The sequence below is a fragment of the Phoca vitulina genome, unplaced genomic scaffold (assembly GCF_004348235.1).
Source record: "Phoca vitulina isolate PV1807 unplaced genomic scaffold, GSC_HSeal_1.0 scaffold44, whole genome shotgun sequence".
Lineage (NCBI taxonomy): Eukaryota > Metazoa > Chordata > Mammalia > Carnivora > Phocidae > Phoca > Phoca vitulina.
Genome location: NW_022589747.1, coordinates 4,200,383 through 4,216,391, shown reverse-complemented (window position 1 = coordinate 4,216,391; position 16,009 = coordinate 4,200,383). Strand labels below are relative to the sequence as shown.

Sequence of the window (16,009 nt, the reverse complement as noted above, 5' to 3'; positions counted from 1 at the left end):
GCACAAACACACACTACATATAATGTACAGATGCATACATCACACACACAGACACAGACACACACCGCACATGTATGCCACACACGATACCACACAACCACACACCACACATGATCACACACATAAACACACAGCACACACACACCACGTGCACTACACACACAGATACATCACACACACCATACACACCACACAGAAGAGACACACCACACACGATCACACACATAAAGACACACACACACCACACACACCCCACAGAACAGACACACCACACACGCACCACACAACCACACACCACACACGATCACACACATAAACACACAACCACACACACACAGAACAGACACACACACACCACACCCTCCTACGACACATACTACAGATGATACACATGCAGCACATGCGGAAACACACCACATGCATACGCACGTGCGCGCACACACACACAGACACACACACCACACGCATACGCATGTGTGCACACACAGAGACACACACATACCACACGCATATGCATGCGTGCGCGCGCACACACACCACACGCATACGCACGCGTGCGCGCACACACAGACACACACACACCACACGCATACGCACGCGCACACACACACACACACACGGCAGTTTCGGTTTTCTCCAAGGAGTGTTCCGAAGGCCGTGCTGTCGGGTCCCCCCGTCCGCACCAAAACCCGGCACCAGGTGGAAGTGCGGCAGCGCCCGGCCGCTTGCCTCTCCCTCAGGGAACCCGCGCGCCATGCCGCCCTGCGGGGCCCAGACTCCCACATGCTCCGGCGGGCCAACCAAAGTGGAGATGATTGAAACGAAACAGGACAAACATTACCCTTAAATAGGAAGCAACACACGCGCTACCTAACAACCCCTCTTTCCAAAACCTGCCAGTCTCAGGGAAAATCGTTGCTTTAAGGCTATGTCTCATGTTTGGGGAGATGCAAGGAAGTGAGAGTCTTTCCAACTGGAATCATCTTGGTTTGCAAATGTCCTGGCGACAACACCTCCCCTCTCCATGAGGCGTTCCAAGATGGGGTGAACCGCAAGATGAGTAATGCAGAATTTCACAAATGTCTCCACTCTTGCACATCACCTCAGCCACGAAGAGGAGCAAGGAACTGACACAGCAAGGGGAACAAGGATCCGAGGGATACTTGGCTTTTAGCTGTTCCTCCGAGGAAAACAAAAAAACCCCAAACCCAAGAGAGCCAGCCAGCTGAAGTCCGGCAAACAGTCTTCCCCTTTGCACCTGCTTCCACAAGGGCGCATCCCATCCGAGCGTGCTTGAGCTCGCTGCAGCTAATGCTCAGATGCTGGGAGATAATATTTCTCCCTAGCTAAAATGGGGTTTATCAGTTCAGAAGAGATGCATTTCACAGATAAAAACAACTTCCTCTAACTGCTGATTAGATAAGCAGGCTTAGCATCCGTCCTCAGTGCCGGCTGCCCAATCTCCAATTAGACCAAAGCTTGCTTTCTCTTTCCATCGGGAAAAACTCTCTGCACCTTCCCCCCTCCCACCACCACTGCCCAGCAGCCGAGAAACATTTCAGCCACATGTCCACCCCCTGCGCCATCTTGGGATTCTGCCTAAACTTGAATGTAAAGGTGAGATTAGGCCCCAGAATAACCAATGAACAATACGTTACTCTTCTGACAAATCTGTCCTCAAGTTCACGACGTGGTAAAGGGATGTTTACTTTGGTCGAATAAATTAAAAAAATAAATAAAATTAATGTTTTCATGTACTTAATCATTTTCCTGGATTCCAGGGAAAGAAAAAAAACAGTAGAAACAAAAATCTAGATTTTTTTTTTTCTTTCCATTTCTGCCAGGGTGACTCTAACCCTGGCCAAAAGATTCAAGAGAAAGGCCCCAAAGGTCGTGCCAGTTTAGCTTCAAGAAGGCCACAGAGCCTTGCTCCAAACACCACGCCATGACACGTGACCTCCGAGCGTGAAGTCCTAAAACAAACCACAGACGAAACCATGGTGATCACCTCCCAGCTCTGGGGGTAGGTCACACGAGTGAACAGAGGCAAGCGGGGCCTGTAGATGTGTATGCTGTCATCCCACAGCCAAGCCCTGGGTAACTGAAGAGCAACCAGTGACAACCCAGTGACGAGTAAGTCTGCAGTAAAAGCTGTGCAAGCTCATCCCGGGTATCCGCTCCAGCACGCCCTGGTCAGCCCCAGGGCAGCCTCCAGTCTTCGGCCTGCTGGTCAACCGGGCTGTGCTTGGGGGACTGTGCTTGGGGGAGCCATGTCCCCATCAGTCCCACAGCACTGCTGCACCTCTGCTCAAGGTCAGGACATGGAGACCTGCACTTGCAGGGAGCTCAGAAGGAAGACAGGGGGGCCACTGAATAAAGGAAGGAAATAACAAAGCTTTTAGTTTCTTCACATGCAACGCTCATCTGCTCCCCTGGATGCCAAGCCTGCCATCACTCCTGCAGGAGACCCCTTCCAAAGCTGCCGGCCAACGGAAGAAACCCCAAGCCATTCTCCACTTCCCCAGGCCGGCTGCCGTGGTGGGGCACCTCAATGCGGGGTTGCCTGAAGAGGTCACTGAGTACACGGTCTGCGTTCAGCAGTTTCATACACAACCACTTCAGAGAGGTGAGATTTCTCTCATTTTTAAAGCGACCACTTCAGAAGCACAAGCTCCCATCCCATTAAGTAGACTGAATTCCTCCCCGCCCGGAAGTTCTCCTCTGATTCCTCTAACTTCAGTGCTTCAAACTGTACTTCCAATCTGTTTCCTCTTACTCAGGCGCAGAATCAAATGGAGGCCACCCAAGGTTGCTCTGACATCTCTTCCCCATCTCTCTCTCTCTCTTAATCCAGGAGACCATATTTCCACACGGTCCTCCAGCATCCCCTTAACACAGGGTGAAGGCCACCCTGGGAACGGCTCGCTGTCCATATGAACACCACCACCCATCACAGGGGGCTCATTTCTACCACTCCCCACCAGTGTGTTGGGGAGTAAGGTTGAGATTTGATGTGTCTACACCTGGTTGTAAGGATTCATGGCTTTTCCAAAGCATCCCTTGTCTCCTTCTAAAGCAGACACGCTAGGGGTCTGTTATTGCCGAAGACTTCCCACTGTCTGGCGTCTGGCCATTTGTCCTCCCGTTGGGTCTGGCAATGGCCAGCACCCCTGAGCTCTCTATTCTTTTTTAAAGATTTTATTTATTTATTTGACAGAGAGAGAGCACAAGCAGGGGAAACAGCAGAGGGAGAAGGAGACTCCCCGCTGAGCAGGGAGTCTGATGCAGGGCTCGATCCCAGGACCCCGGGATCATGACCTGACCTGAAGGCAGACGCTTAACTGACTGAGCCACCCAGGCGCCCCCCGAGCTCTCTATTCTAATTCCTCTCTTGTGGTTTGCCCATCCCTGGGACCAATTTCTTTATTATTGTTATTATTATTAATAAATTGCTCTTCCACATTAATAAATGTGCTCCAAACATTACCTGTTTTCTCTCTCCCTTCCCTCCAGCAAAGCCCCAACAGGTGCCCTCACCCCTTATCTCCTGTATCTCTAAAAGACCTGCTGTGCACAAATTGCTTCCTTTTTCTGCCCTTTCCTGTCCTTTTCACTGCATGTCTTTGCTGCTTTGTCTTCAGCAAAGTGTGTTTGTCTGTTTTCACGTGACCCTGGAAGCCCTTCCTTGAGAGGAGTTTCACTGCTGTTGCGAAAATGAGGAAACGGGCTCCGCGGTAAAAGTCTGGCCGGAGGCGCCCGGCTGGGAGTGGGGCTCAGATGGAGGTGGCCCTCAGGAGTCTGAGATGCGTCTTCTCTGCGCCGCCGCCTCCCCCTGCGCCACCCACCCTCTCCACCCCTTGACTACTTCGGTGCAGGGAGGGGCTGCTCATGGTTTCCTGTTGTCTGTCCTCCGAAGCAGCTCCCCTGCTCTTCTGGCTCCTTCCTGCGGAGCTGAGGACACGTAGCTTCAAACGTACCTCCCTGTCCTCCCGTGGGAGGACTCCCCTGCCTTTGCCCACCGTCTCCCATTGCTGGGTGCGCACCTAACTGGTTTAACGCTCACTTCAGTCAACCACCGACCACCGCACACTAATGCTAGCTGGTTTCCTTCGAAAATCCCAAAGGATGGTTTCTAAAACTTTGTCCCCGGGAAGCACAAGTAAGGTCCTCGATGGCTCTTTGGACGTGGTCTTCCGGGATTCTCCGTCTCACTACCTGCTCCTCAAACCCCTGCCCTCTGGCGTGTTGACTGTCTTACATGGTTTTGCATTTCTGGGCTTCCTGGCAGAGATCCATCGCCCCTTTGGCCCCCGGCCGCTCCAAAGGAGTGCTGGCTCCCTGAAACGGCATCTCAGCACCCACTTCAAATGGCTTTCTCCGCGTGGCCCTTCGGCCGCGGCAACGGCTCTTTACAAACCCAGCAAAGAGGTCTCTCGGGTGTTTTAAATTTTACAATTCTGGAATTCATTTGGCACAAACTCCATCCTACAAGGAGAAGTGGAATGCAAATCCTGTCGCATGCAGTTGTGAGGGAGCACCGGCGGGAGGCTGCTGGGAGCCATGGGCCGGCCCCCGGCTCCATGCCCACCTGCCCTGGACGCATTGGCACCTAGAGCTCAAGCCTCAGCCAAGAGACCCAGCCTGGGAAGCAGGCAGGAGCGCCCACCAGGGGCCTGGCGACCTTGTCCCAGGAACTTCCGGCCCCTGGCAGCTGACAGGGGGTGGTGTATCTAGAATACTGTGAAGGCATCTGCAGGGAGCGTGTATTGACCTCTACCAAGTGCACTGCGTGCTGTCCTCTGCTCTCCAGGAATCAGGCAACTTTCAGTTCTCTAAAGGACACCCATCACAACCAGGGCTCACGGGCTGCAGGGCAGCTCTGGGGATTTCGGGGAGCGCGCCCTGGTTTCCCCCACAATGACCCCAGAGTCCTAACGCTGATGTCTGGGCTCTCGGATCACTTGAATGCTTAGTGGCTACATATCCACGTAATTTCTTCTGAGCCCCTCCCCCCCGCCCGTGTCCCAGGTGGGTCAGAGAACAGTACCCGCCTCACTGGTTGCTTCAAGGACAGACAAAGGAGACAAAGCAGGGTCGCCCTGACATTAGCCATCCATGCGCCACCTTTGCAAACCCTTATCATATATGTGCACCCTCACTGGCTTAATAGTTTTACTGAAATTTGACTTTCTCCTTCACGTAAACGTGTCTTGAATGGAAGCGTTGTAGTGGCATGGTATGTGATACGCCAGTATCACTCGCAACCAACGCAGGCAATCTTAAAAATAAATGCATCGATGACAAACAAGTATGCTCTCCTGTGTCCCAACTCTGGGAACCCCCGAGATGATGCATATAGAGCAGAGCGGAAAATCCAGAAATGCTTTGCTTCCCACCCACTCTCCCACATCCAGGAGCCATGCTCTATAATAGGGGAAAATAAGTCATAAAGGTACTTGTTTTCTTGGTTCATTTGCATCAAATGGCTTTAGCCACTATCCTTGTCTGTTGGTAGAATTCATTGCATAGCTATTTTTTAAAGAACCCTTACACCCAAAGTCTCATTGGTTTCTAAGACACATGAAAACACACAAAACACATTTCTTAGTTACTATATGAGGATGTCCTATAGAGAGATAGTTATGGTGGTTTTCATAACCCTGAGAACTTTACACACGTTGCCCTCCTTAGCTGTGGAGTCGCCCCACATGGGATCCATCCCACCTCGTGTGACCTGCTCATCCTTCGTGATATTCTTTTGTGCACATAGGTGAATCTCAATATCACAGTTTTTATTTTTACTTTTAAAAAAAAGAAAGAGAAAATAGGTATTCTAAGGAATTGCTGACTCATTATCTCATGAGAACATGGTATAAAGGTGTGAAAACTAGTCTTTGAGTTGGAAATCGAGTCTCACGTTGACTCTGTATGTGACCTCGGTTATTTCGCTGACTTCTTGGGGCCTCCGTAATAAAGAAGGGAGACCAGGTTTTGCAAACATGACCTGCGCCGTGCACGTTAACACCAGCGAGAGACTGCAGAAACTTACGTACCTACCTCTTTATGGAAAAGGTGTGCGAGAAATGGCATTTTCGACATTTAACAATTTCTCTCTCTCGAATTTTGTATTTGGAGCTGCATTTGGCATTTGAGAAACACAGCTGAGAGGGACAACATAACATGGACAGATTTGGCTTCTTCTAAACCAAAGCTCAAACTAACTCGCCCTACTGCCACAGCACATCAAATGTGTAATTTTCACTACCTACCATCCATAAAATCAGATGTTCCCGAAGCACCCAGAGGATAGGAAACGGGCTAGGGATGTGCCCCCAGGCCGGGAGCTCTTCCCCTCTGCCACGTGGTCCCTGTGTGGGAGTGTCACAGCCTCGGTGACTTGGGTCTATCCTCCTGCACACACCAGGGCCCCTCCTGCTGATCTTTATGCCGCATCTTCTTAACACGGCCGTTGAAGGGAAACAGCAGGTACAATGATCCCACCGCCCAACCACTGACTTTGGAAGAATATGGAGGAACCGAGGTGTTACGGGAACAGAGCGTGCGAAAGCCCGCCAACAGGACACACGGACGGCCGACTCACCCACTCCTCTGTCACTCTTGGAGCTCTGCTGTCCGCCAGACGTGGTGGAAAGGTCTTCGGGGACCGGCATGGGCTCATCCCCATCATCCGGAGTGTCGCTCACTGGAGGGCTTTCCTTCCCTGAGGAGACAAGCAGCAGCTTGAGTTGCTGGGGCTGTGGTCGCCGCCGAGGGTGGAGGTCACTGCAGCGTGGCCAGCAAGGATGCTGCACACGTACGTATGTATTTATATGTTACGGGTAATACACGGGGATCTATGTTATCAAACTGAACGGTAGTCGTCAGACATTCTCGTGGTCACTTTTCCACGCCAGTGACCAAACTCCCACAACTTTGTTTATGACGTCTGTGTGATGCCCCATTGCATGGCTACACCAGGATTTATTTAAATCCTTTTTCTATTTTCGAATTTATATTGTTTCCAATCTCTTTCCCTATTAAGCAACACCGTGGCGAACAGCCTAGTAGCGAGTCTTTGCACGTGTTCTTAGTAAGTGTTCCAGAAGTTTCATGAGTGGGTCAAAAGGCATCTACATTTTTTTTTAAAGATTTTATTTATTTGTCAGAGAGAGAGCGAGCACACAAGCAGGGGGAGAAGCAGACTCCCCACCGAGCAGGGAGCCTGATGCAGGACTTGATCCCAGGACCCTGAGATCATGACCTGAGCCGAAGGCAGACGCTTAACTAACTGAGCCACCCAGGCGTCCCAGGCATCTGCGTTTGTAAGGCTTGCCACACATTATCCCATAATTTTTCCTGCAAGGTGGCTCCAGTTTACCCTCCTGTATGTGGGCTTCATTCCACCTTCAGATTAATTTGTTTTTAAGGTCACCAGACTGGTTATCTTGCTCAGAGCTATACATTCTAGGTCTGCTCACTGGCTTTTAAAGAGCCAGGGAATATTCTCCCAGCAGCCTAGTTTGATCCAGCCGGGCGGGGTGGCGGGGCGGGGAAGCAAGCTTGCAAAAGGCAGGAAGAGGGAATCCGAGGCCTCCTGGGGCCAGGATTCCTTCTGTGGAATTCTTACCTTTGAAACACAAAAATAGAATCCACACAACTCCGAAGTGGCTTATCCTTCACAAAGTGAGATTTACCAAATGAAACAGGGTTTTCCAGGATGGCTGTATCTACTGTGACCGCATCAGAATTCCATGCAGCCCACAGGCTCCAGCAATGGGGAGCCCACCCCTCCCCACCCGCACCCCACTCCCAGAAATCCAGCACTGGAAAGCCAGGACTGGTGGAAAACGTGCTTTTTTTTTTTTCCCCTTTGAAACTGAAACACCTGTATCTCCCAACCTAAACATCGCCTAAAATTAGGTTAGGAGACACAAACCACATGCAAGGAACAGATGGTAAGGCCTGAAGCTGATGCAAAATAACCCATCAGAGCTGCTCTAGAAGATGGGCAGATGCTGGCCCTAAAGGAGGTTAACAGAAGTGGAAGGCGGGAGTCACACGCTTGCTGGCTGGGCTGGCGACCTGGCTTCCCAGGCGGAGGACATCCCCGCACAGACGAGCCCAGACTTTTGCAAGGACGGTGTTGAAGGACCTAGAAAACACGGCCAGGAAGACAGGAGTGTGCTCGCCTATTTGAATAACCATCTGGAAGAGCAATACCAACACTTCGGGGGATGAGCAAGATGAGCGCAAGCGTCCCTGGCAGCGGACGAGACCTCGCGGGCGTAGGCAGCTGAATGGGCATCGCGCAGGCAGGCACCAAGACGATGCTTTGGGGGACAGCGGTGCATTCTCCAGGAAGGAGACATCACAGTGGAGTATTCCCAGCTTAGCTGCGATCACCACAACTAGCAGGTTTTCAGAAAGAGAATTATTGGGTATATTTGGACAGCCAGGTCGATGTGTGTTAGGTCAGTGATATTTCCAGGGCTCTAAATCGTGAGGAGTAATAGTGGCTAAAAGTCTCGGTGTTCTCGTACACCGATTCCACAAATGTGGAAAAGCTGAACGGGAGAATGTAGGAGGTATACGGACCATCTGATAACTGGGTTTTCCTTACCACTGCTTAGAGCAACGGTTCTCAAACTTAGAGGACTTCAGGGAGGTGGTCAGAGGAATCTTCTTCTTTTTTTTGTTTTTGGAGGGGAGGAAGACTGACCTTACACAGAACTTCAATACATAAAACCAGACTTCTGTGTCAAGTGGGGATATGACGGCGGGGAGGAGGGGAGACTGGAGACCCAGGTCACCTGCCTTCTCAAAGACCTCCTGAGGAACCCCCTCCCCCAGAACAGATGGTGGAGACCCCTGGATGGGCCAACTGACCCAAAGATTAGAGGTGTATAGAGCGAGGTGCCGTGCATGTGTGTCTTTGTGATCAGCCAGCTGTCATTATTATGGGGTGGGCGTGGGAGGCTGAGCAACTAGCTTTATGAGCATATTTTACCTTCCCTGTGACACTTCCCTTTGGAGTACTCCATGATCCTCCTGGGTAAAGAATCAGGACTTATCCAGTGAAGGAACGTGGTCTCTGCTCCACCGAGCCAAAGCATGTCCAAGTAACTCTTGATTACTCTTTTGGTAATTTAACAGCTCTGTGTGTTAGGGAATAAGGCCAACCACACATTCTTGAGGATGCTTATATGATAGATGTGCTGCTAAGGGTTCTGTGGGTCTGGTCAGGCTCCTGCACTGAGTGAAACGCCAGGTCTCCAGCACCCATCAGCCTGTGCCTCAGCCCTCCCACTGCTTCCTGCATGGGGCGGGGGAAAGAGGAACGAAGAAAGCGGTAGGGATGATGATTCCAAGATGCATGGGTCAGACTGATCAACGGGAGCTCCCTACGTGGGAGAAACGCAAAGGGAGAAGGGAGAGTAAACAGTCGTCCCTGGTGTATACAGTGGTGACCAGTAAAAAGTCAGACCTGGAGGAGAACAGAATGAGATATAGGGCACAGCCTTGGCTCACCTTCACTCGGTGAGGGATTTTCAGAGGTGGCCTGATTTGCCTAAAGGCCGCCAAAGTCTGGGTGGCGCTGAGACATGACTCACTCCCATGAGCCCTTGTGCCCCGTGGCCCCAGATTCTCTCACTGTTGGAGATTTCTACGGTGAATATGTACCACTTTGTGAAAACCTTGTCAAGCGAAGATTGTTTGTGTGTTGATTTTAAAAATATTTGCCCCGTGAACCACTGAAAATGCAAAACCTTGGAAAGATCATAAAAGATACAAAAGTAAGGTTATTAAGTCCCAAACATTAACACATGGTTGACCTGGGATATGGTTCGGACAGAAACATGGAGGAAGTCACCCCTTGAAGGTGGTTTCCTCAACAGACAAATGAGGCTAAAAACCGTGATTTTGGTCTAACTCACAGGGCTTCTGTGAAGATAAAATAATAACGTGTGTGAAAGCTTATATGCTGAAGAAGCCTATGGGGCTGTTTCTAAAAGGCAGCAAACCACAAAAGCATGAGGTCTGCAGAGCACCAAGTGCCTGCATTCCCCCCAAGTTCATGTACAAAGACAGACAACATGTGGAGCTGTAGACAGCAAGAGATCAAGTACTTCTCATGGAATAATTTAGGAAGTGCAATGTAATTTCCCTTATTTAGAAAATTGAAAGAAACTTCTTAGCAATTTATATTTAATCTTACTACTCGCCTTTGCTTCAAATAAAGCATTACCTATGAGAAGTGTTTGGGGCAAATTAGATGAGAAAATTGTATAATGAGCTTATCAAAAGCAAGCAAGTTAATTTCTCAAGTAGATTATAATTCATCCAACAAAGTTCTGTGATTCCCCATCTCCCAAGTGCATGAGTGTTTTTATATGCAATTACCCAGGGGAACATAATTGCTGGGGGTAAAGAAGAAGTCAGAGTACAGACTCCCAACTCTAGAAGAGTGGGAAAACTTGTACTCAGTGCCATGTCCGGCTCCCTGTGGGACTTCTGGTCCATTCCTGAAGTTTCCCAAATCTCAGCTCCCTGCAAATTGAAAACGGTACCTGTATCTTCTTCACTGGGTGCTTCTAAAGTTGAAAAGAGACAACACTCAGGGCAGTGTTTGGTAAATGTAAGCTTTCAATCAGTGTGATTTCCTAGGATGAACATTTCCACTCCTATTTCAATAGAGATGAGCTTCATTTCCCTAAGCAGACTATGTCTGTCTACAGAGCATACTTCTCGTTTCTATGTCCCAACAAACATTACAAATACCATTGAGAACACATCCAATACACCTTTAGGATCACAGGAGCCAGATGATCCTTAAATATCAACTGGCTCAAATCCCTCTTTTTGCAGATGGCACTACAGCGGTCCTTCCAGGAGGCAGGGAACCTGTGTCAGGTCCCATAATTGGGGACAAAGATGGGAGATGGATCCTGGCCTCACAATCCCCCATGAGCTGTCTCTTCCCTTAGAAACCAAAACAAAAAATAATACACAGGAATAAAAATATTTTGGAAAAACTGACAAAGAAGAAAGAGACAAACACACACACACACACAGCTTTACCCAAAGAATGAATGAGATATGCCCTATAGGAAAAACCCCCAGAAAGAAAGAATCAGGTGATTTGAAAAAAAAAAAAGTCAGATATTATTTCTTTTTCAAGTGAATATTTCACAGATACTGATGGAACTGTTCATGCTGGGGCATTTTTGAACCCAGGAAAGTGGCAACTTCCTGGTTCAACTTAGAAAGTTTATTGTTTTCTTTCCTGTGGGCAGAACATGACAGTGAAGAATCTTCTGGGGAAAGAGGGGGATTGAGTAATATATTCCTCCACAGATCAAGAATGTCAACTTCTGTTTGACTAAATGTATGTCCTTATTCTTTTTTTTAAGATTTTATTTATTTATTTGAGAGAGAGAGAGAGCATGAGCAGGGGTGGGCAGAGGGAGAGGGAGAAGCAGACTCCCCACCGAGCAGGGAGCCCGATGCGGGACTCGATCCCGGGACCCTGAGATCATGACCTGAGCCGAAGGCAGATGCTTAACCAACTGAGCCACCCAGGCGCCCTGTATATCCTTATTCTATAACTGTCACTACCCCCAATTTTCAGAAATGGAAAAGACAAAGGGATGTGATTAGGTTTTAGTTGTAGAAGCAGCAAGAAGTAGAAGAAGAATCCTTCAAATCTTTAGGAACAATGGCAGGACCCTTCAGATGCTCTGTCGCTGTTTAGAATGCTTCAAGTTACATCGACCAACTACACTCTTAGTGTTTTGGAAGCAGCATTTCCTTTGCTAAGTATACACAAAGTAAATTTCAGATCGAGTCTTGAATCTTGTCAACCACAGAAGAGTTTCCTTTTTCAGGCAGTCTTGGGCCACGGGCCTCCCTTCATTCTTGCTCCCCACAACCCCCACTTTCAAAAGCCAGTGTCCAGGAAAATGGAGTGTTTAGCCTCATGTTAAGGGCGAGAAGACTATGAGGGAAAAAAGGAGGCTTTTGCTCTGCTGGTGAACAAGACAGGAGATGGGGACACAGACTTGCTCATGAGAAACATTGTGGAGATGCCTGCCTGGGCCAGGGGGCTTTCAGCTCTGGCTCTGGGACAGGAGAGGACAGTTGGACAGATGCTTCTTGCAAGTGTCACCTCAGAAACTCCTCAAAAGACAGCAAAAACAATGAAAGGGTTTCTTGGCGTTTGGAAATTGTTGACATCCTGTGTTTTTCAACTGCTAATCCCCTCTAGCCAAGGCCTGCAACCGGGGCAGCGGAGGGGGGCGCTAACCCAGGGAGAGACACACACCTCCTCGCCCCCTCCTTCTCCTCCCGGCAGGCCTGTTGCCCAACAGCCACCAGACCTCCCCCGCTAGGCCAGTGAGAGGCTTCAAAGAGCCAATCTCTTTTTTTTGTTTTCATTGAAATCATATTTTGTTGTTGGTGTATTTCCGGTTCAGGGTTCCGAAGAATGTGCTCAAGGGAAACCAATGCAGATAGAACTCAAAGACAGTAGATACTAGATGTAAAGCGAAAGGCCCCCCGTCCTCCACAGCCCATCCCTCCCTCCCATCACCAAACTCCCCAGGGGAAGTCTAGGTTAGTAAATCTCTCTCCAGAGTCTTCTTCAGCACGCGTGCAAGCATGTAGGAAGTGTGTGTGTGCACGTGTGTGTGTGCATGTGCATGTGTGTGTGTGAGACGCGTGTTTATCTTACAGAACAGATCACACTTTGCACACCCTCCCGGACACCGCCTGCACGTTGGCGTAGGTCTTGGACGTGTTCCGCTATGAAGGTATTCACGCCATCCTTGTTCGGAAGACGGGATGAACAAGGGAAATGCCCCGGTTTTCGGACATCGGCGTCAATACTGTGGTGAGCATCTGCTCGAATGCTCTGCGCGCTTGTGGGCACGGCTCTAGGGCGAACTCCTTCTTTGTAGCCCAGAGAGTTCAAGTCCACACTTGCCGAATGACCGGAGTAGCTGGCCCAGGGGAGGCGGGAGACGTCTGGGATTGTGGCAAGAACTTGAATCTCCTCCCCTGCACACTCGCCAGTGAGTGAGCTCCACACGTGTGGCCCGGTCTCTGTCGTGAGGACTGACTTAGACTGGGGCGCAGAATTCAATAAAAACTTAGAAACAGGTGGGGGGCAGGTCAGCCAGGCCCAGATGACCAGGCCAGGCCATTCTCCAACAGACGCCCACCCGGGATTGGCCAGGAGCCTGGGAGGCTCTAAAAGGTAAAATAATGAAAATCCACAGGCCCCAGAGGTTGCTCCTGCAGCTGGATGCCTCTGGGTACGGGGCCAGACGGAAGGTGGGCTTCCTACACTTAGGAACACAGGAGCCATGCTGGCATTGCTGGGCGGGCTCAGCCCCACCTAGTGGGACACTCTGTGACCCGCCCTTAGGCCTCATGTCACATTACCCACGGCTCCACTTCCTGGGTCTCCCAAAATGACAAGAGCCATGTCCAATACAGCTTGAAAAAAAATGTATGTGGGTGGGGAGCTTACCAGGTATTCTGACTTGTGCCTCAAAACTATGCTTTTCAATTTCTTTCTCCCGCTCTCCCTCCCTCGCTCTTCTTCCCTCGGTCTCCCTCTTAAACACCGCCATTGGCACCTGTTTGGGGTCCAGAGCAGATCCATCAGTCATTTCCCCCCCCCCAAGAGTATCCACAATTATTGGACCTTTTCCGGGGTGCTCTCCAATTTCCCAGCAAAACCTATTTTATGCTTGGAGATTTTTCTGCTCAGGTTCTCAACCTGGGATGAGCTCTAAGAGTTGCCATAAAACGTTGACACGAATTCCATCTTGGTCTTCCCTTTTGCAGGACAGCCTGTCTTCCTCCCTCGGGAACTCAGCGAGCGCCATGGCTCCTGGCACCCCAGGGAGGGGTCTTCACAGGGCCCCCCATACAGGTACCCCACGAGGGTCTCACCTGAAACTCGGGACATGTCTTGACCCTCATCAGCGTCCATTGTCCTCAGGTTATCTGAGAAAGAGAGGAACGGATTTTAGTTTAAAGCAAATTACTAATAAGATATGAGAGAGAGAAAGAGAGAAAGAAAGAGAGAGAGAGAGACGTTCTATGTATTTAACGGCAAGGTTATCTACCAAGAATAATGCATTTTCCTCCTCACATACTTGCTGGAGTATCAGACTGGCACAGACCTTGATCCTTTTAAAAACAGCATTACAAAGATTTATAAAAATATCATTACAAGCACAGGAGGACCAAATTTGTTATTTATTGTTAATTTCCTACTGCATAATAACCCAAAATGCAAACTGACTGCAACAAAATTAAGCAGAAAATTAAATGGCCCTGGGTCATTGTAGGCACAGAATTCATTCTCTTGGCTGATCCATAGTTATGTTCTTTCTAATTTACTGAGCATGCATCGATGAACCTTGAGTCAGCTTGGTGACACGCGTACAATCAGCAATCAAAAAACGAAGCAATTTGCTGAAGAATGTCTCATTTACCCAGGCAGGGCTGCATATGTGAGCAGCTCTCACACCCCCTCCATCAATAATGAATACACCTCCAGCCTGGCATATGGGCAACATGGGCGCTTCCGTCTTTGTCCCCCACTCTTTCAGGGACCCTGCCTCAGACGTCGCTAGTGCACTCACGCAGGGAGAAGGGAAGCTCACGACGGCAGCAAAGCGAGGCCGGGAGAGCACCCAAACCTTCCTGCTTGCTGACACATGGCTTGGCTCCTCACATTGGCTTAAAAACAGAAAGCCCACTGGGAAGAGCCGCCCTTGGTGGTGACAGCGAATGTCCTGCCCCGCGGGACCAGCCACCGCACGGTGGAGGCACTCGGGGTCCTGGCCTGGCCTCGGAGGTCGTGGGTGCCCTAGAGGATGACCTCTGGGAGCCCCGTGGACAGGGAAATGTGTGGCCTCAGCAGCAGGTGACCTCAACGAAATCTGCTCATTTATGCTCTGCTGGACAACCTGCAAGACAGACCTTCTCTAAGCAACACACTGAGTCCATCTGTTGAATCGAACTCAGGTCACCTCTGTTTCGGGGTTGGGGGGAGGTGCACCTGTCTCTTTGGTTCAGGTGTGTGGATCTGAGCTGTGAGGCCAGTTTGCAGCAGAGCTGGCCACGGGTGAGGGGGTGTTCAGGGGACCAAACTATGCAGGCAGGGGCGAATACATGCGTATATATAACAGCCTTTACGGTGCCTGTGGACTCCGTATCTTCAATTTCTGTAGTATCAGTACTAGTCACAAAGAAGACATGAATGACTGTCACTTCTTCTGGATAGGGAGGGGTTTTCTTCTATTTCTGAAAGCCACTGAACAGGTCTGAAGTGTGACCTGAATTTTCCAGGCTGCTGTGCGGCGCAGGGCTACGGCCGCTGACCACAGAAGGGAAAAAGGCCCGTGGCCCCACCCGTGTGTCTGCCCCGAGACTGAGGGTCCACAAGGCGGCCGAAGCCGAACAAAGCAGCCCCGGGAGCCAGCTCGAAACTGGCTGTATGCCCAATGTCTCATAGACCCCCACGTACAAAAGGCAAAAAAATCCATGAGTCTTCTGAAACCGTCCAAACAATTATAAAGAGACAGGATGGACTCCAATGAGAAAAATCTTTGTCATCGTTGGACGGCGTGAATGTGAGGTTCACTACTCACTGAAGGCGGGTACAGTGTTTTATTGTGGTATCACAGACCTGTCTTGAAATGTCCCTGTGTTGAGTGGCGAGACGGATGGCAGAACTCGAATCTTGCTGTAACCAATCCTGGGCTAACACAGAATTTGTAGAATGTTGACTTGGATTCTTCTCACCATGCAGGTGATACGTTTTCTACAACTTTTTTTTTTTTTTTTTTTTACAAAGACCCATAACTTCCACACACGCAGAGATTTTTACAAAAACAGGACGCTAAACGTATTCCAAACAGCCTCTTGTAAACTATTTTTTCATTTAATCCGCCACGTCTTTTTATTTTGCACATCTACGTCAAGGTCCTCA

The 16,009-nt window shown here is 49.7% G+C and overlaps 1 protein-coding gene across 6 annotated transcripts in view; it reads right to left on the bottom strand.

Moving 5' to 3' along the window:
* Positions 1-16,009, bottom strand: part of IKZF1 (IKAROS family zinc finger 1) — a 99,690-nt gene that overhangs the window by 70,455 nt on the left and 13,226 nt on the right. For 3 of the 6 annotated variants that reach the window (XM_032430515.1, XM_032430514.1, XM_032430519.1), the window contains exons 2-3: positions 13,960-14,013; positions 6,602-6,721 (exon numbers count right to left, since the gene is read on the bottom strand). In XM_032430515.1, coding sequence (XP_032286406.1) covers positions 6,602-6,721; positions 13,960-13,999 — 160 coding nt within the window. In that variant the 5' untranslated portion in view covers positions 14,000-14,013. The other 3 variants (XM_032430513.1, XM_032430517.1, XM_032430518.1) reach the window with 1 other exon arrangement.